The sequence below is a fragment of the Hyperolius riggenbachi genome, chromosome 2 (assembly GCF_040937935.1).
Source record: "Hyperolius riggenbachi isolate aHypRig1 chromosome 2, aHypRig1.pri, whole genome shotgun sequence".
Taxonomy (NCBI): domain Eukaryota; kingdom Metazoa; phylum Chordata; class Amphibia; order Anura; family Hyperoliidae; genus Hyperolius; species Hyperolius riggenbachi.
Window position 1 is genome coordinate 358,457,083 of NC_090647.1, and position 21,889 is coordinate 358,478,971.

Consider the following 21,889-nt stretch of genomic DNA (forward strand, 5'->3'; position numbering starts at 1 on the left):
TTTTATTTTTTGTCACAAGTTAGTGGAAAATGACACTTTGTGACAAAAAAAAAAAATGAAATCTGCCACGGACTCACTATGCTCCTCTCTGAATACCTTGAAGTGTCTACTTTCCAAAATGGGGTCATTTGTGGGGTGTGTTTACTGTCCTGGCATTTTGGGGGGTGCCTAATTGTAAGCACCCCTGTAAAGCCTAAAGGTGCTCATTGGACTTTGGGCCCCTTAGCGCAGTTAATTATTGTCCATTTGCAGAGATATTTCTCCCACCCAGCATGGGTATGTGTAAAAATACACCACAAAACACATTATACTACTTCTACTGAGTACAGCAATACCACATGAGTGGCACTTTTTTGCACCCTAACTGCGCTAAGGGGCCCAAAGTCCAATGAGTACCTTTAGGATTTCACAGGTCATTTTGCGACATTTGGTGTCAAGACTACTCCTCACGGTTTAGGGCCCCTAAAATGCCATGGCAGTATAGGAACCCCACAAATGACCCCATTTTAGAAAGAGGACACCCCAAGGTATTCCGTTAGGAGTATGGAGAGTTCATAGATTTTTTTTTTGTCACAAGTTAGCGGAAATTGTATTTAATTGTTTTTTTTTTTCACAAAGTGTCATTTTCCGCTAACTTGTGACAAAAAATAAAATCTTCTATGAACTCACCATACTCCTAACGGAATATCTTGGGGGTGTCTTCTTTCTAAAATGGGGTTATTTGTGGGGCTCCTATACTGCCCTGGCATTTTAGGGGCCCTAAACCGTGAGGAGTAGTGTTGAAACCAAATGTCGCAAAATGACCTGTGAAATCCTAAAGGTACTCATTGGACTTTGGGCCCCTTAGCGCAGTTAGGGTGCAAAAAAGTGCCACACGTGGTACTGCCGTACTCAGGAGAAGTAGTATAATGTGTTTTGGGGTGTATTTTTAAACATACCCATGCTGGGTCGGAGAAATATCTCTGTAAATGGTCCATTTACAGAGAGATTTCTCCCACCCAGCATGGGTATGTATAAAAATACACCCCAAAACACATTATACTACTTCTTCTGAGTACGGCGGTACCACATGTGACACTTTTTTGCAGCCTAGGTGCGCTAAGGGGCCTAACATCCTATTCACAGGTCATTTTGAGGCATTTGGATTCTAGACTACTCCTCACGGTTTAGGGCCCCTAAAATGCCAGGGCAGTATAGGAACCCCACAAGTGACCACATTTTAAAAAGAAGACACCCCAAGGTATTCCGTTAGGTGTATGGTAAGTTCATAGAAGATTTTATTTTTTGTCACAAGTTAGTGAAAAATGACACTTTGTGAAAAAAATCCAATAAAAATTAATTTCCGCTAACTTTTGACAAAAAATAAAATCTTCTATGAACTCGTCATACACCTAACAGAATACCTTGGAGTGTCTTTCTAAAATGGAGTCACTTGTGGGGTTCCTATACTGCCCTGGCATTTTTACGGGCCCAAAACCGTGAGTAGTCCGGAAACCAAATGTCTCAAAATGACTGTTCAGGGGTATAAGCATCTGCACATTTTGATGACAGGTGGCTATGAGGGGGCGAATTTTGTGGAACCGGTCATAAGCAGGGTGGTCTCTTAGACGACAGGTTGTATTGGGCCTGATCTGATGGATAGGAGTGCTTGGGGGGGGGGGGGGGGGGAGGGGGGGTGACAGGAGGTGATTGATGGGTGTCTCAGGGGGTGGTTAGAGGGGAAAATAGATGCAATCAATGCACTGGGGAGGTGATCGGAAGGGGGTCTGAGGGTTTGGCTGAGTGATCAGGAGCCCATACGGGGCAAATTAGGGCCTGATCTGATGGGTAGGTGTGCTAGTGGGTGACAGGTGGTGATTGATGGGTGTCTCAAGGTGTGATTAGAGTGGGGAATAGATGCAAGCAATGCACTGGCGAGGTGATCAGGGCTGGGGTCTGAGGGCATTCTGAGGGTGTGGGCGAGTGATTGGGTGCCCAAGGGGCAGATAGGGGTCTAATCTGATGGGTAGCAGTGAGAGGTGGGTGATTGATGGGTGATCAGTGGGTGATTAGATGGAAGAACAGATGTAAACAATGAATTTTGGAGGTGATCTGAGGGTAGGTCTGGGGCAATCTGATGGTGTGGGAGGGTGATCAGATGCCCGTACGAGGCAGGTTAGGGTCTAATCTGATAAGTGGCAGTGACAGGTGGTGATTGACAGGTGATTGACAGGTGATTACAGGGGAGAATAGTTGTACACAGGGGGGGGGGGGATGTCTGGGGGGTGGGTCTGAGGTCGTTCTGAGGGTGTGGGTGGGTGAATGGGTGCCCTAGGGGCAGATAGGGGTCTGATCTGATGGGTAGCAGTGACAGGGGGTGATTGACAGGTAATTAGTGGGTGTTTAGAGGAGAGAACAGATGTAAACAATGCACTTGGGAGGTGAGCTGACGTCGGATCTGCGGGCGATCTGATGGTGTGGGTGAGTGATCAGATTGCTCGCAATGGGCAGGTTAGGGGCTGATTGATGAGTGGCAGTGACAGGGGGTGATTGATGGGTGATTGACAGGTGATCAGTGGGTTATTACAGGGGGGGATAGAGGCATACAGTACACGGGGGAGGGGGGGGGGTGATCAGGAAATAGCAGGGGGCAGTTTAGGGCATAAAAAAAAATTAGCGTTGACAGATAGTGACAGGGAGTGATTGATGGGTGATTAGGGGGGTGATTGGGTGAAAACAGTGGTCTGGGGGTGAGCAGGGGGGGGGGGGGGGAAGATCGGGTGCAGACTAGGGTGGCTGCAGCCTGCCCTGGTGGTCCCTCGGACACTGGGACCACCAGGGCAGGAGGCAGCCTGTATAATAGGCTTTGTATACATTACAAAGCCTATATACATTTAGTTACCGGCGATCGGGCAGCTAGTAACCCGCCGGCGCTTCCGAACGGCCGGCGGGTTACAGCGCGAGGGGGGCGGAGCCTGTCGCCGGCGGCTGATCGCGTCACAAAATAACGCGATCGCCACATAACCACGCCCGCCGCCGCTGATGGGCGTATTGCGGTCGTTTAGGCCCAGTCTTTGCCGCCGCCCATAAATCTTGATTTATCATTGCATCACTTCCATGTAGTATGAGGGCCAATAGATTTTGAACTTTGAACAGATTGTGTAGGCAAGTTCTCATTCTACATGGAAGTGGAAAAACTACCTATGAAGATTGGATTGTGTACCCGGGCTTCAGGAAATGAATATGCAGAAGTTACCAGCAGGAAAATCTGTAGGTCAGAGCAACAGTAGTAGTCTGAGTACACTGAATAACTCTTGCTACAGGTGTAATCTGATGCACATAACAGGAACCTTTGTTACTCCTTTTCATCTTCTGCATTATCTCATTGACTGGCAGCGCACTGACACTTCTGCCAGTGTCTGCTAGAAATACAGAGGAATCTGTTCAATATGCACATAACACAAAGTCATCAAGCTGAAAAGTTCCCCATTAATACCTGCAATATACTGCATAGGGGCTAAACTGAAAGCATTTGTTGTTTTTAAACAAAAGTGGATTATGGATTATTACTTAAAATTACATATATAAGGAGAGGAAATTATACAAGGCGCTGTCATAAGTTCAGCCTTCTAAATATTCATGTTGATTTTGAAGCTATCAAAATTATGACAAACTATAGATACAGTAGAAAGACATTTTGAAAGTAAATCAGTATGAAGTCACCAAGTTACCCTCAAGCAATGAAAAACTAAAGTAATAATTGGAAACAATACTTTACATGTCACCAATAGAGATTAACCCCCCTCCAAGACTTGGTAACTGCCGTTCAGGAGACGGTTTAGAAAACAACTGGGTACACAGCCAGAACATTATCGGTTTCAATCCCCCATGAGGAAAGGATATGGACTAGTCCAAAACCTGTCAAGTTTCGTGGAATAACCAAGCAGCTTGTAAGAATCTGTGTGGCATGCCTTTACTAAAAGGTGAAAAGACAGTATATAATAATTCTCTATTTGTATAGCACTTTTCTCCTGTCGGACTCAACGCGCTTGTGAGGCAGCCACAAGAGATCACTCAGTAGGCAGTAGCAGCGTTAAGGAGACTTGCCCAAGGAACTCCTTACTTAACCACCCTGGCGTTACAGTAAAATCGACAGAGTGGCGTGCAAACAGTTTTTTTTCAAATTTTTTTTCTTGAATCATTGTAGCTAACTTTCAGTTAGCTACATGAATCACCACTAGAGGGCGCATCTGCCCATCTAGCTCGATCGCCGCTGGCTTTTACAGCAAGCAGAAAATCCCGTTGTAAATGGGATTTTCTGCTTGGCTTCCCTCGTCGCCATGGCGACGATCGGGATGACGTCATCGACGTCATGGCGTCGGAGGGTGTCCGATCCAGCCCCATAGCGCAGCCTGGCACTGATTGGCCAGGCTGTGCAAGGGGTCTGGGCGGGGGGGGGGGGGGGGGGAGATCCCTTACGGATTGCCGCGGCACCGATCGGACCCCACACGTAGCTAGCTAGCATGAAAAAAAAATTGCAAAATCGGCCCTCAGGGGCCAGAGATATCCACTGCAGCGGTAATGGACAAGCTGAGCTTGTTATTACCGCTAAGGTGGTTAATAGGTGCTGTCTTACTAAACAGGCAGAGCTGAGATTTAAACCCAGGTCTCCGGTGTCATAGGCAGAGCCCTTAACCCCCTTGGCATTCTGCTTCTTCCTGCATTTTAGGGTCTAAAAGCGGTGCAATTTTTTTGCACCCTTTCAGACCCTAAAACCTGGAAAAAATCATGCTGCCAGGGAGATCAGCAGCAGCCCAGCAATCACTCACCTCCCTGGCTCCAGCGCTGCAGTTAAGCCTCCATCCTACGGGTGGCTCTGCAACTCTAAAGTGAGACTGCTGGCTGTCGTCTCACCAGCAGGAAGCAGAGCCCTGGAGAAGAGGAAGAAGAATGCCAGCTGATGTCGGGATCCCCGGGAGGTATGTAGAAACGATCCCGCTGAGCGCATTGCTCTGCATACAGCCTCCGGCGGCTACCCTGAGCAGAGGTCGGGATCACAGCTCTTAGCTGCGGTTTTCCGCCCCGACCCTAGCTCGGGATAACCGCCAAGGAGGTCAACCAGTACATTATTCAGCCAGTTAAAAGATATGCAAACATTAAAATACAACTGTCAAACTTCTCCTTTCTATGCACAAGCAATCCTTCCAGCTTCTTATTCATCATAAGGTTATTTCATTTATTTCTTTTTAGTTTGGGGTTAATTATAGTCTGTTAAGACCTGCAAAAGTACAGTAACAGTTTTGAAACTATACAGTATAAACAAAATAAAGGTAAGAATAATTCTGGGGAGGCAAGAAATATTTGTGTTCAGAAAGTCTGGCAACAAGCAACATACAATTCTAGAAATGTAAAAGTATTCTTACCAATCAGCATTTCATACATTATGACTCCTAGCGACCACCAATCACACAACTTATTATAACCAGTCTGCAAGAATACTTCAGGTGCTATATAGTCTGGAGTACCAACAGTGGAGAAGGCCTAAAATAACAGAGAAAATAAAATTCACCCAAAAGTGGCACAGAATTGGTTACTTATTTGTCAATGCTTACACAGCTATGTTTTTAACAAGAGGAAAAAAGTTTAAGAGGACGATGCTGTACATGTACAATCCCAGGGAGGCAGAGTGACAGACAGAAAACATTACCACCGGGAGAATCACATTACAAGGTTCTCAAGAACTACAATCACCCAGAGACCATATATTTTTGGAAGGAAGAGTTCTCTTACAGCAGTAATAAAGGCATATGCATGCATATACACAGTAGGTTTAAACAGACAGTAATGAATCAAAGAGGCTCAATGAACTAGCAAAATTAAAGTGTAAATGCAGATAATTCTACCAAAATGTGCAAGTACTAACTGCAATGCAATGTAGTCAGTCTCTCACTTGTACTGGTTACGGAAATATGAGCACAGCAATGTGTAATGACTGGCTGCTGGAATACTACATTTCCCATGATGCCCAGCAGCTGTGCTAGCTGTGAGAGACACAGTTGGATAGGGAGTGGGCAATGGGCATAATAATTAAAGGCACAAAGTAAAGTTCATATATTGGATAACATTATTAATTATACCAGGCTTTCTCAACTAGGGTTCCTTGAGTACTCTGCAGGGGCTCCTTGGCATTTTGCCCCATCATGGCTGTTGAGGGAAGTATGACAGAGAGCATGCTATAATGGGGGGGGGGGGGGGGGGGGGGGGGTGTACAGTAAATAGAAGCATTACATTGGGGGTCAGAATAATATTGAGCACATTAAAAAAAGCACTAGAACAATGAGACATTATAATGAAGGGCACTGTAATGGGGGTAGTGGCATAAACAGCCACACCAAATTTTAAAGACTATGCCACCTGCAAAATAAATTCAGGGGTTCCTTGGGATCCAAAAAGTGTTTGCAGGGTTCCTCCAGGATATATATAAAAAAAAAAAATACAAAAAAGGTTAAGAAAGGCTAAATTATACCCTTGGAGCTGGATTTGATTAACCAGTTCACTACCCTAATAGTTTGAATTAATTTTTTTTATTTGCTTTTAGTCAGTGACAGAACTACACATGTATAACCTTATATAACTATTTAATAGTGTATTACAGTCATCTGACTAGAGGTTACCAGTTATATGTTTGCATTAGCACAGCCTTCCTGACTACTTCCCCACTGACTGTTTAATAATCCATCAAACAGATCACTTTTTACTGGACATCAGTTTTCATCTGTGATTTCTGTTAGTGATCGGTCAATGAGACATATCAGTCGATCCAGAAAAATCTCTGCCTCACCACACACTCGATCTGTTTGGCGTAACAGACCAAACTGATCCCTTTAAACAGAGTAATGTGAATGGATCCCATTGATGAACACAGGATCTGTTCGCATCCATTTGGATCAACTCAGTTTCGCTGCTAAACAGCGTGAAGTGTGAACCGGTCCCAAAAGTCCTGTGAGCCAGGGAAGGAGGGGGTTTCCATTCAACCTGGACCTCCAATCACATGGACATGCTTTAGCCTCTGCAGTGGTGCCAATGCTGGCAGATGACAGGGGGCACACCTGCACTACTACACAAAACAGCAGGGGATAAGGGGGCCCACAGCCAATTTATTTTAGTAAACCTTGGGCACGAGGAGCAGAGCAGTATCAGTTTCATTCCCCCTTCCCTCCCTTTCAAAGGCCTACTCCTACAATTACAATAACAGATATTACACAATTACAAAAACTTTTTCCGCAGCAAGTGAAACATTTATTTATATTGTCATTTCCACATAGAATGTAAGTCTGTATCTACAGGGAGGATAAAAAAAAAAAGTTTATTGGTAATCTATAACATACCAACTGTCGTCTATTTCTCTTCCAGGTCTCTGCTTTCCGCTTAGAATTCATGTTTTGGAAATCTGCAAATATAAATATAAAAACATGATTTATAAAAAAAGGCACACATCTAGTTTATGTGTCTCGTTCTCATAGGAAACCAGAAGACTACAGAAATAAACAAAAATACACTTATGGAATGGAAAGCAAAACAAAACATTAAAAACTAAATTTCTGAAAGTTAAACTGGTAAAGTCAGTAGAAAGGAGAAGTCTTGTTCCTGGGTTTCACATCCCTGAGTATGTAGGTAGAAAGAACAAGTCTTGTAAAAGTAAGGCCCAGTGCACACCGAGCGGTTTTTGGAGCGATCCGCTGGCCGCATCCGCCTATAAAAACGCTTGTCTAATGTATTGCAATGGGATGGTGCACACCGGCGGTTTGCGGTTTTTGCCAAGCGGAAGCATTTCGTCCTCAATGTAAAGTATAGGAAAAACGCGAACCGCTCTGAAAAACGCTAGTTCAGAGCGGTTTGCCAGGCATTTTTGTTACAGTAGCTGTTCAGTAACAGCTTTTACTGTAACAATATGTGTAATCTGCTACACAAAAACGCACCCAAAACCGCTAGGTATGTTTAGAAAACCTCTCTAAACATACCTAGAATCGCTCTGAAATCAGCTCCCAAAACCGCTAGCGTATTGCGGATCTGCTAGCGGTTTTGGTGTGCACTGGGCCTAATACCTTTTAATGGCTAACTGATAAAGATAAATTATGCAAGCTTTCAGGGATCTAGTCCCCTTCCACGGGCATATTTCCAGATGTATATAGTGGAGTAAAAATATACATCCCTGCGTAAAAAGTTCATACTTTGTTACATATTTAGTGTGGCAGATCACCTGAACATCCAGAAGACAAAAAAATAAATAAAAATAGCATTTTTCTATTCCACCAGTATCTCCATTACTAATAAACCACTCCATTGTGAGTAAATACAAATTATAATGTACATTTTTGTAGTAACATCACTCATCCTCTACTATATCAGGACTTGCTTAACCCCCCTGGCGGTATTCCCGAGCTGAGCTTGGGCTGCGCGTTGCGAGCGGTAAGCCGGAGCTCAGCTCGGGATGGCTAAAACCGCCCCGCACATTGTTTTCCTGGGTCCCACACGCGATCAGCGCTTGCCAGCGGGACCCAGGCTTCTCTCCACAGCCATCGGGATCCCCTTTACCTCTGCCGTTGTCCCGGCGGCCAATCAGAATGGTGGAGCGGCAGTGTGCAGCCATGGGGAAATAATGAAAGCCAATTGGCCCAATTATGCATTGTATTGGAATTTGTATCCAATGCAATGTTGCCATTGGATTCCTGCTGTGTTTGAGCTAAGGCCTGGTGCACACCAGAGGAGTTTTTCTGAGCGTTTTGAGTTTTTAAATCTGCTGCTAATGTTATCCTATGTGTCTGTGCACACTGGAGCAATGAGGTATTGTAAAAAAAAACCCATAGCATTACATTGGGAAGAGCTTTTAGAGGTTTCAAAAGCTCTTCCCAATGTAATGCTATGGGTTTTTTTTACAAAACCTCATTGCTCCAGTGTGCACAGACACATAGGATAACATTAGCAGCAGATTTAAAAACTCAAAACGCTCAGAAAAACTCCTCTGGTGTGCACCAGGCCTAAGTGCTGAGTGATCTGTGTGACCTGCTGATCTGATTACTTTTCTGCCTACCGGTTACAGATTTTTACCTGGATTTTGACTATTCTCTCTGCTTTCTGCCTGCACTGATTTTTGCATGGACTTTGATTGCTTTACTGTTGCTGATTTTTACCTGGATTTTGACCACTCTCTGCCTGCCGCCTGTCCCGACCTCTGCCTGCCTGTCATCTGCTATGGCATCAGCCTCCAGAAGGCAGCTGTGGAGTTTGAGGACAACGATCTGCAGTTGCTGGCAGACTGGAGCGACAGCGACACACCTGGAGATCTGTCATCTGAACCAGATAGCACGAGTGACAGTGACTCCATCACCACCGAGGACAGAGATGTCCGCATTTGGTGCCCCATAGACCTTCCTCAGGCTCGGTCACCACCCCCACATTTCCCTTTTACTGGGGAGCCTGGCCTAAATGTAGACTATGAACACAACCCCCCTGGCGTACCCACAGCTCTTCTTCTCTGATGCGGTCACTGAAAGAAATAGTTGAGGAGACTAATCGCCATGCTACCCAACAACTGGCTGCTCCACAAGGGCCCTTTTCCAGGAGGAGTAGGACATGGGAGCCGGTTACCAAACAGGATATTTCGCTCTTTTTGGGCCCAATTATTCTGCAGGGAGTGGTGGGGAAGCCCCTGCAGAAATGGTATTGGACCTCCAATAAAATTATTGCGGCCCCTTATTTTGGAAGAGTGATGTCCGAATATCGCTTCAGTTTGATCATGAAGTTTTTAAACTTCGCCAAGAGCGACACCTTCGAGGAGTCAACCCACCCTGCGCCAAGACTGAAAAAAATGTGGGAGGTGTATCAGCTCGTTGTTAAAAGCTTCCGGAGCACTTATGTACCTCAGAGGGATACAAGTGTTTATGAGAGTGTTATGAGGCTTATAAGGGTAGGCCGAGTTGGATACAGTATAAAGCATCAAAGCGGGTCCTCTTTGGTGTAAAGTCATACATTCTATGTGAGTCGGCAAGCGGTTACAATACTATACTGTATACCGGTAAAGGCCCTATGTTCAGCCCCAGGTTTGTGCCATTTGCCACATTTGCAAGCAGGCATGGACACACTCTGATAGTAGCAGTTTCCATAGGAAATAGAAAAGTACAGTGCTGTGTCAAAACACCCTACTTAACACTTTTGTAATAAATCACTGCATTAGGAAGTGTCAGTAAGTGGTCCCAATAATCATTGGTGGCTCGTGTACTGCTAATTCTCAATCAACTCATATGTAAACAGTCCTCTCATTCAAGTGAATGGGGCTTATGATCACAACCTTAACATTAATTATGGCACTGAAATTTAGTACTTTTGCAAGTCTGATCACCAGGAGACAAAATCTATTTTTTAGCTTCATATATGTGGTGATCAGGTTTACTGTCAATAGGCCGATTAGTCAAACAATTTAGCACCAGAATAAACAGTCTCTGTGTAGCAGAAATGACAAAATATCCTTTTTCCATGACTGTTTGGAATTCCAGTGCTGGTTACAGAAACAATTCCCATGTACCAGAGCAAAGCAAGGGGGATCTTTACAGTGCTTGAAACCAGACCGGGATTCTAACCAATTTCCACCTGATTGGATCACAGCTGTAATTGGGTATAGGTTCACTTTAGGGAGTCCCCACTTTTTGCCCAACAGCAATAAAAAACATCAAAAATTGTTGCATCCCATCAATATCAAAATCAATTAAAAACAATAGACTATCATAGCTATAGGTACTGGACAGGTATGATAGACTAGTCCTCTCCCGACCCCGTACGGGTTAGAGTTGGTAGATGGACTATCCTGCAAGATAGCGTTTAGGAATCCCTTATCTGATTACTAATTGTAATAGTTGTTCTACCCACAGATTAGTATGTTGACATTACTAGTGTTATACTGGCTTTCTCTCGCTCAAGCTAAAGATGAGTTGACTGTAAAATTTTTTATGCTGTTTCTGTTCACCGTTGTTGAGACTTGTCCTTGTTGAAAATTGAACTGTAACACTTATAAAACTTTTCAATAAAAAACAATTGAAACAAAAAACAATAGACTAGAGATGAACATGAATTTCAGATATACGCAGATGAAGAGTTAGAGCACAGGTGTTGAACTCCAGCCCCAGGGGACCATATCCATGCCAGTGTTTAGGATGAACAGAGAAATGGAGAAGTGTGCTATACTTGATGAACCAAGCCTTTCCCGATTGAGTCCCATCTATTAATTTGAGTGGTTTAAAAATATGTGTGAGGACCTCAGCCCTTGAGGACTGAAGTTTGACATTCCTATGTTAGAGGTACTGTTGAAAGAAAACATTATGCTACTAGTTGCAAATAAATAATTTCCTTACTGAAATCACTTGGCAGGCTGTGGTTCAGGTTTCTGTAAAAGTCTGTCCGATGGGCCTTCTTAAGTCCTGTACACAGTCCAAAGTCCGACAGCTTTACATGGCCCTTAAAGAGAAGGAAAAACAAAAAAAGTTAATTGTACTGAACTATTAAATTAAGTAAGAATTTCATTTTAATCTTTTAAAAACCTATAAAATTGATCGATTTTCCTCAACTGAGAAAAAATATTTAATTTGAATTTTCTATACTATACAATAAGTCAGATCATCCATTGTGAAAACTTGTTACATTGTGTAAGGTCAAAATAATGAATGGAGACACTTGGAATGTGATGGGAAGATGCAGATCAGAAATTGCAAATACTGCATGCTTAAAGGGAAGGTTCAGGGAGGGGATTAAAAAAATAAAAATAAATTTCCACTTACCTGGGGCTTCCTCCAGCCCGTGGCAGGCAGGAGGTGCCCTCGCCGCCGCTCCGCAGGCTCCCGGTGGTCTCCGATGCCCGACCCGACCTGGCCAGGCCGGCGGCCAGGTCGGGCTCTTCTGCGCTCCATTTCCTGGCACTTCTGCGTCCCACGCCGCAGTACAGCCCGGCGGCTGTCCGATGACGTCAGCGCGCCGGCGTGGGATGCAGAAGTGCCAGGAAATGGAGCGCAGAAGAGCTTGACCTGGCCAGGTCGGGTCGGGCACCGGAGACCACCGGGAGCCTGCGGAGTGGCGGCGAGGGCACCTCCTGCCTGCCACGGGCTGGAGGAAGCCCCAGGTAAGTGGAAATTTATTTTTATTTTTTTAATCCCCTCCCTGAACCTTCCCTTTAACGCAAACCTGAAGAGAGAAATTCACTTCAGGTTAGATACTTACCCAAGTAGAGGGAAGGCTCTGGCTTGCATAGAGCCTTCCCATTCCTCTGTGCCAACTATCGTTCCTCCACTGTCGGCCAGTAAAGCTGTTTGACAATGTGCATGCGCAGTACTGAAGCACTTGGGGACTTTAACATTTAATCAGTTGCTCTCAGGTATAACTGAAAGACAACTGATTTTTAAAGTAATGTCCATGTTTTCCTATGGCTCAGTTCCCACTACACGCGCTTTAACTGAAAGCTTTTTCACAATACACTGCTATGGAGGGAAAAAAAATGTGTACCATCGTGTATCAACGCATTAAGTGTAAAAGGGCCCTTAGGTTGAAAAGCTTGACTTGCGGACAGAGGAAGAACCATGGACCAGGCTACTTAAAGCGGACCCAAACCAAACTTTTTTTTAGTTCAAAATTTTTAGTTGCACCACTCTGATACCTACAAAGATAAATAAAACACTCCTTCGAGCCTATGAGCATTTCAGTGCATGCTTTTCACCCTTCACTTTTCATAATTAGGGTTATACAGGTGGCAGCCATTAGTAATTCCTCCTTAGCTGGATACCATCTACTCCACCAGTTTGCCGGATTTTGTCCCGGCACTATGAAAGAAAGGGAGGGGTTTCTCCAATAAAGGTAAAATATTTTATATTTGTCATCAGCAGCTGAAAAAAGGCTGCCATTTATTATTATAATTTAGAAAATAGATTTTATTTCTGAAATCTTGTATTTTTAATTTGGGTCCACTTTAAGCAAGTAGCAATCCTGATAAGAGTTTTTTCATTTCAGGTTTCCTTTAACCTTTCCCAGACGTAGGCGATTCAAATGTACGCCCCACTATGACCTCTTATCCCTGCCAGGGCATAGGTTTTAGTCACTTGCAGCCACGTGCTCGTTGCCGCTACACTTTACTTGTTTAGCTGAGCTCCATATGCCGGTAAGTACCTGTGATCACAGTGAGCCTATCACAGCGAGGTCATTGTAAAAATAGGAAAACACAACTAGTCCTTAAAGGGCAGATCCAAGGAGAAAAAACAAAACAACATGATCTACTTACCTAGCGCTCCTTCCAGCCCCTGGCAGCTTATCTGTCCCTCGCTGCAGCTCCGGTGTCCCCTACGTTGCAGATGCCGACCTCGCTTGCAAAGGATGCGCCAGGCCACATGAGCTCAACAGCGAGCTCACGCAGGTGCAGAAGATGCCGACCTGATGAGGTCAGCATCTGCAACGGAGGGTACCCCAGGACACTGGAGCTGCAGCGAGGTACAAATAGGCTGCCAGGGGCTGAAGGAAGCCCCAGGTAACTAGATCATTTTTTTTCTCCTCGGATCTGTCCTTTATGGGGCCAGAGTCGTGCGGTACCACAAGGATTAAGCAGTATGCGGTTTATTCTGGCAAAATCTGAATTGGATTGCCCCCAGCCCCAAAGCTATATCATGGATATAAGGTACAGCAGAAAGCTAGATGTGGAAGAAGATGTACTCAGCTCATTTTTACTTTCACTTTGACTGCCTACATCTCTGGAACTGGGGATATTAGGTTTTTCATGCTTTGTTTTTTTGTAGTCATCACATATACATTTTCTAGTGTATGTGGACTGTTCAGAGTTGCACCTTTGTTAACATGCCATATGATATAGCGATAACTTACAAGAGATTCTTAAATGCAAGGTTATTAAAATTACCCTTTCAGCTATTATTTGCATGGACATAACAAAAGACTCCCAGACAGATGCCACTGCCCCTCCACTGGAAAAATAACTACTGTACTCCAAGTGGTCATTATACAGAGCCAGGATATAATGAGGAGGGTTTGAATGTATGTGCATTTAAAAAGATGGATTTCGATCTGTGCCGGACTAATAAACCTAGGAATGGAGGATGACGATGTTCAATAGAAAATATTGAAAATACAAATATGTTGGCAGTTTGATTTAAAACCAAAAAGTTAAAACTACCGTACAAATAAAATGTCTTTCATGCAGTTCCCAACTACCTGTTACAGGAGGCAGGACAGTTATGCAGTTATGTTAGGAAATTTAGAACCGGTCTAAATACAGGCAACAGCTGGTAAGAAATCCACATACAGGTTTGTTTAGCTGAATACAAATGTATAAAAAATGTTTACGTAGGAACTGCATCCAGGAAAAAAAAAGTGAGGTGTTGAAAATTTCCCAATAGGTGACCATATGTACCCATATATGGGAAGATGCCTCATAGAAATAACAGACATCTGCTAATCCAACAAATTGTGGAATTGTATAGGTAGACATCTGCCCATCAACCCCTGTATTGAAGTCATTTAGTATTGAAGTTACTTACTCACTTTTCCAGGTGAACGCAAACTTTTTTTTTTTTTTTTGCCAGTGTGAGCTCAGGCTGAAGTTAGAAAGTGACCAGAACTGAGAGCTGTGTACACTACAATCCCTATATCTTGTCTTTCTTAAAGTGCAGAACTGAAATCTGCACATTAAAATAGATTTTGAAGGATTGGCACCATTGGCACCAGATTCTCACATAAGTCTTACATCAGGCCTTCATGCCAAATATAATTACCTTGCTGTCTAGTAAGAGGTTATCCGGTTTAATGTCCCTGTGTATAAAACCCAGCTGATGGATTGAATCAATTGCCAGCACAGTTTCAGCAATGTAAAATTGGGTTTCCTCTTCCGTCAGCGTATCTTTCTTCATTAGCAAGGTCATCATATCACCTAACAGAAAAAAAAGGCACACACTTATGTGAAGTATGTCATTTTTTACGAAAGGCTGTACATTTAACACACATGAAGAATTAATGGGGTGGGGGTGCGGCAGGGGGTGCTGGAGACAGAATTAAGTCTACTTGTTGTACGGGCGTTAAAGTAGGAGTTTAACTGGTCTGTTCTATAATGGAGCAGACAAATGGAAATTGTAGAGGTGGAAGTTGATAATTCATGCAGCAGCTATTATATTTAGCAAACAATATTTTCTAAATAAATCTACATGGATCAGAACTATTTCTGAATTTGGGCCAAGAGCTCACTAATCTCTAGGTGGCTCTATCACATCTATCAACATTTAAAAGGAACCTGAAGTGAGATCATATGAAATCACCACTGCTGAATCACTTTTGAAAATACTCCTCACCCGATTGGTCAGCAGTAAAAGAAGGTTATATTATTTGAACACGACACATTAGACCATGCGTTTCACAACCTCACCCTACTTCCTTAGGTCAATAAAAAGTGTCTTCAGGCACTTCTGGTCTATACAGACTCAGACTTGTCTTCAGACACTTCTTATTGACCTGCATAAGCAGGCCGACAAATGGCAACAACTTCTACTAAAATTATTATTTAAGAAAAGAGTTATAAGATTTTTATGAATGGTATCAAACCCTGAAAAAATTGTTTAAATTCTGCAGGTCCTAATCTGTAAAATGCTTCCATTGCCTGGATATTAATACTGACACAGCGCACTGTTGGTGGCTATGCCTTCCTATTCTCCTATTCGAGGTGTTAAGGAATGCTGCTTTAAAGAGATCTGCCTGACATTTCAAACATAGGTTGACCCAGACCAATATGTTGCTTTGTTTGGTCTGACTGATCCCCCAGCTTTCCAGATACCAGAATATACTAGGTGTATTATAGCCAGGCACTGGCAGGGTTCTTTACCCCCTCAAAATGTTCTATTAGACAGAATGTGGTACTTTATCATATGGACTTCACATTCCCTCAAATCTAATCTCACCAGATTCAATCCTATCTGGATCGCCTGGATAAATGCGGTTTCTGTTGGGCCCCCCTCCAGTCAGCTTACATAATGTGCTCTGTTCTACTTTGTCTTCTTCCCTGTTCACCTACTGTTTTTGCCATACACACCCTAGACTTGAATGTTTTGCACTGTTTCAAACTGCCTACGTTGGGGATGTTTGCCCCTTTTCTCGATTATGTTTTGTTGTATGCTGCTCAATGTTTATTGTACATAATATGCCTGATTTCTTGTACTGTCATCTAAAATCTTGAGAAAATAAAAAACAAAAAAAAACAAAACAAAACAAAGGCAAAAAGCGGGACTACCCCCCCCCCCCCCCCCCCCAAAAAAAAAACAGGTCATCTCAAGATCTCCAGCACTGTATCTCCCATCTGTGCTCCCCAGCAGCCTCCCACTTTCCAGGCGACATTAATTACTATTCCCTTTCTGAGTCATAGCAACTCGGATGGAGGAGTAATTTGGGGTCCGGCGATTGCAGACACCAGAATTACCTTTGCTGTGCGGCCATAGTCCTAATAAAATGAGGTCTTAGGCGGCACCCAGGTCAGATGCAGTGCATGGAAGAGCGTGCACCGAAATGACCTGCTTCAGCCCTGATCGCCTGCATGTCATTGTGTAATCATAGGACTTGTAGGAGAAACAGGAGGCAGAGTGGATGGATGGGAGACACTGCACTAGAGGTGGGAAGATGCTCCATCTTAAACACCTCTAATGTACTTACTATGCAGCTGCCTATGATGGGTGGAGCACAGGAAGGGGTGCTCTAAGAGGGAGGAAAGAATGAAGTGGGGCCCAACTCGCTGCATCCCTAGGCTGGAGTCTGTCATTTCCGCCCTGCCTGGGTGCCACCTCCCGCATGCAGCTTGTGACGCCACTGTGTGTACACACACACACACACACACACACACACACACACACACACACACACACACTCTTCGGACCTCTGACTGAGCTCAAGAGACACCTGTATACTCACTAAATTCTTGACTGAGACTGCCATGACCTCGAGTGAGCTGATTATAATGTGTGTACACACACCTTTATTCTTTATGCATACAAAGACTCCAGCTTACTTGTATACAGCTGTTACAGACCATGTGGTTATCAGCTCATATATGAATTTATATGGCTCTATTGAAGATTGAGCAGTGTATCCATGACTGATATTTTTATATTACATCATAACACAACAACTATCTTCATATATGTTATGTTAACCTGGCATTATTTTATCATGCGGCGGACCTCTGATTAAAGTCTAAAGGACATGTTAAAGCTACTCTAGCTGCATTAGTCTACACAGTAGAAAAAGTACTTATTCCCTCAACTTCCTTTGTACAGAGGAAGTCAAATGAGGAAGGAAAGGATCAACATTTCAATAGTATTAGAAGTGACAAGCAGAAGAAAATAAACTGTCATTTCCACTATATAAAACCAGTTTGTGCAAGACAAGACTAAAATTAAATGAAGAGATTTTTAGCGAATTCAGCATATTTCCAATAACATCACTCAGATCAAAAGAAAAAAGACTGCATTCAATAGATCCACAGCATTAAAGAATCCTAACTGTTCACTATATTGTTACAAGTTACAATTGTAAGAAAAGCTCTTTAAAAGGATGTCTGTCACAAAAATCTTAAAATTTAAAGCACATGTAAACATACAGAAATTAGTATTTTTCTTCCTGAGTAAAATGAGCCATAAATTACTTTTCTCCTGTGTTGCTGTCACTTACAGTAAGTAGTAGAAATCTGACATTACCGACAGATTTTGGACTAGCCCATCTTCTCATGGGGGTTCTCAGGGTTTTCTTTATTTTAAAAAGCACTTAGTGAATGGCAGTTGCTCTGTCCAACTGCCAAATAAGTGTGCAGTGAGCAGGGAGGCTGGCCAGCATCTTTGTATAAATCTTTTTTCAGGAAATGTCTTTATAAAGAATAAAGGCCATGTTGAGAATCCCCTATGGAGATGGACTAGCCCAAAAGTCGGTAATGTCAGATTTCTACTACCTATTGTAAGTGACCGCAACATAGGAGAAAAGCAATTTATAGCTCATTTTACACTGGAATAAATGTACTTTTTATTTGTATGTGTTTTAGATTTTAAGATTTTCGCGACAGTTCCTCTTTAAAGAGACTCCGTAACAAAAATTGCATCCTGTTTTTTATCATCCTACAAGTTCCAAAAGCTATTCTAATGTGTTCTGGCTTACTGCAGCACGTTCTACTACCACCATCTCTGTAATAAATCAGCTTATCTCTCTCTTGACAGACTTGTCAGCCTGTGTCTGGAAGGCTGCCAAGTTCTTCAGTGTTGTGGTTCTGTGATGCATCTCTCCCCTCCAGGCCCCTCTCTGCACACTGCCTGTGTATTATTTAGATTAGGGCAGCTTCTCTCTTATCGTTTACAAGCTGGATAAATCGTCCTCTGAGCTGGCTGGGCTTTCACATACTGAGGAAATTCAGACAAGGGCAAAGCTGTTTGCAGGAAGAAAAGAGCAGCCTGAAACAGTGCATGAGAGATGCAGGGGGAAAGAAACACACAAATGATCTCTTGAGATTCAAAAGGAAGGGTGTATACAGCCTGCTTGTGTATGGATGTATTTTCTATGTGTGGACATACTGTACATCAACCTACTTCCTGTTTTGGTGGCCATTTTGTTTGTTTATAAACAAACTTTTTAAAACTGTTTTTAACCACTTTTAATGCGGCGGGGAGCGGCGAAATTGTGACAGAGGGTAATAGGAGATGTCCCCTAACGCACTGGTATGTTTACGTTTGAGCGATTTTAACAATACAGATTCTCTTTAAGGAAACTACAGTAATAATGTGATCACCGAGGATAGATTGTGACAACCATTGGTTTTTTTGTTTTCATACAATACAATCTAAATAACCTGATTAAAAATACAATCGTTCATTAAAAATTGTAATGGTTATGTTGTGGAGGGAGAGGTTGCTGTGTAATGCAAGCATGGTAAGTGGCAGTGTTTGTAACCACACGTGGCAAGTATCAACATAAAGTGCTATTTCTGCCTGCTCAGATTTTTACGCACAGTACAAACAAGACCCCATTGCCTATGCCAGATGCCTGCAAGCACCCAGTAGATCCATGGGAGCAGCTGACAGGCAGTGAGTGCACCTCCTGTCAGCTGCACGAGTGAAAGAAACCCTAGTGACAGTTATTTGTTGAAAAAATGCACTGTATTTAAAAGGGAGTCTGAAGAATTTTTTTTTTAAACTGATACTTACCTAAGGAGTAGAAAGGTCCTATAGAGCCTTCCCGGTCCTCTCCTGGTTCCTTGCATTCTCCCGCAGGCTCCCCAGTTAGTCTCGAACCCATTGGGTCTGAGACTGCTTTCTTCCACTTCGGGCTCCTGAAGACTTCTGAAGTCTCCCGCAGCAGGAGATGTGAATGGAAGAGCCTGCGGCAGAACAAGCAGATGAGGAGAGGAACGGGAAGGCTCTATAATGCTGGGAATACACGGCTTGATTCTGAGCCATTTCGATGGCTCAATAGATAATTGCCGACATGTCCGATCTCCCACCCGATTGTTTCAGCGCTCGATTCCGCGTTGAACACAATGGAAAAACTAAGAAAAACGAGCAGAAGATAAGAGAATTTGGCGATGGTATCGGTGGAGCGGGAGAATCTAGCGGAAAAATCGAGCCGTGTATACCCAGCATAAGACCCACAGCCTTCTCTCTCTCTCCTTAGGTGAGCATCAGGTTTTGTTTTTTTGTTTTTTTAACTAGCGCTTCAGATCGACTTTAAACCATGGATTTAAAAGGGAAAGATAATTCACACTGAGCATTATAGCTAAACAAAAAAGAAACAAAAAAAAAAAAAACCACATAAAATGGTAACTCCCCACTGCATAAATAAAAAGTTATCCCCCAAGATATAGGAGTTCTATTCACCGTTTCTTGTTACTGTGAAACAGGGACAAGCAAGAACGCCTTGCAAAGTGCAGGGGGCGAGAGCAGGATATGCGAGGTTAAAGTACACTTGAAATGAGAGGGATACGGAGGTTGCAAAATGTATTTCCCTTTAAACAATACCAGCTGCCTGGCAGCCCTGTTGACCTATTTTTGGCTGCAGTAGTGTCTGAACACCACCAGAAACTAGCATGCAGCTAATATTGTCAGATCTGACAATAGTGCAGCATGCTTGTTCAGGGTCTATGTTTAAAATTATTGGAGGCAGAGGATCAGCAGAATAGCCAGGAAACTGGTATTGCTTAAAAGTAAATAAATATGACAGCCTCCATATCACTCTCGCTTCAGTTGTCCTTTAACTCACCTATCTACCATCTGTATTCCATCGGCGTACACTTCTGCATTCAGAGATGGAAGTTCTGGCTCTGAATGTGGAAGTGTATGCCAAAGGAATGCACTGCAATGCAGGTGGAAGCCAGCCAGCCAGGTGAATCAACCCTCATCTCCTGCACTCTGCACTCGTTTTGCTGGTGCATTCTAGCTCATCCCTACTTTGTAGAGACCAGTACATTTTCTTGGTGATCATTCAAAAAATGTACGTGTCATGAGTTTAAGGAGACTTTTAGAAACTATACAGTCCCTGCTGTGCTAAGTAAAAAAAACCGACAAGACGTGCCCTACAAGTTATTGAGGAATATGGTTCCTACTCTGGCCTTCGCATTAAATTGGTCAAAGTCCTCTATCCTTCCCTTAGATAGCTTCCCTCCATCCCTGCCTCAGGCCTCTACTCCTCTCCAGTGGGCATCAGAGATCACTTACCTTGGTATACGCATCTCCAGGCATCCGCAGGAATTTATCCCTCTTAAATGGTCTCCATTAGTCCAGCATATACAATCTAAACTCCAGGCATGGTGTAAGTTGCCAATAAATGTGGCCGGCAGAGCGAATCTCTTTAAAATGATTTTACTACCTCGTATTCTATACATCTCCTGGAATGCCCCCCTGTATCTCCCGTTCTCACTCTTTTCTAAAATAAATTTCCCCTCTCACCCAGTTTATATGGAATAAGGGTAGGCACCGTCTCCCACTCCAAACACTACAATGCCCCAAGGACCTTGGTGGCTTAGCAGTACCTAACTGTCATGTCTATTATCTGGCTGCCCAGCTTTCCCATATTTACTTTGATCTTACCCTTCAGAAAGATCGATTGGTGGGACTTCTATCGGATTCCCCAGCACTTCAACAACTTGAACCCATTACCATTATACTTATAGGCGCTAAAAATTCCTACCACGCTAAAGATTATCCGATCACTCTTACCCAAACTTTAAAAGCCTGGGATACAGCCCACAAATACTTACGACTTGAACATCCCCTTAAATATACTCCGCTATGGGAAAAATCGCAGCCTCCCCGAACTGCGGAAATTACCAAACGCCAGGCTCTGGATTGACCAGGGTATTCTCTACCTTCACCAAATAATGGACTCTGGCCACCTTATCCCGTATGAACAACTTTCCACTCAATATAACCCCCCCCCCCCCCCCCCCCCCCACATGAGATTCACCTATTTCCAACTTACTCATGCAATTAAGGCTCAATTTTCAACTCTACCGGCTGCCTTTTCAGACTCACCAATTCTATCCATAGTTAAGGGCACCTCATCTACCCAACTGATATCCACAATCTACAATATTATAATGATAGAGGTTTCCACCTGTAGGGCCTATCTTAAAAAATCCACATGGGAACTGGATGTGGGAGAACTAACTGATGAGGACTGGGAAGATGCTCTTGACAATGTTCCTAAGGTATCCCCTCACATTCCTGATAGGTTGCTCGCCCTTTATGTACTGCATAGAGCATACCTAACTCTGGTGCGTCTATCTAAATTTAAACCAGGTTATTCCCCTCTCTGCCCAAAGTGTGCTCTGGACCAATGAACTTTTTATCATATGATG

The 21,889-nt window shown here is 43.4% G+C and overlaps 1 protein-coding gene across 1 annotated transcript in view; it reads right to left on the reverse strand.

Moving 5' to 3' along the window:
• LOC137544478 (serine/threonine-protein kinase 38) overlaps nucleotides 1-21,889 on the reverse strand; it is a 108,101-nt gene that overhangs the window by 10,954 nt on the left and 75,258 nt on the right. The window contains exons 7-10 of the mRNA XM_068265566.1: nucleotides 14,793-14,947; nucleotides 11,385-11,487; nucleotides 7,368-7,429; nucleotides 5,403-5,520 (exon numbers count right to left, since the gene is read on the reverse strand). Of these exons, the coding sequence (XP_068121667.1) occupies nucleotides 5,403-5,520; nucleotides 7,368-7,429; nucleotides 11,385-11,487; nucleotides 14,793-14,947 (438 nt within the window). The remainder of the gene's footprint in view (nucleotides 1-5,402; nucleotides 5,521-7,367; nucleotides 7,430-11,384; nucleotides 11,488-14,792; nucleotides 14,948-21,889) is intronic.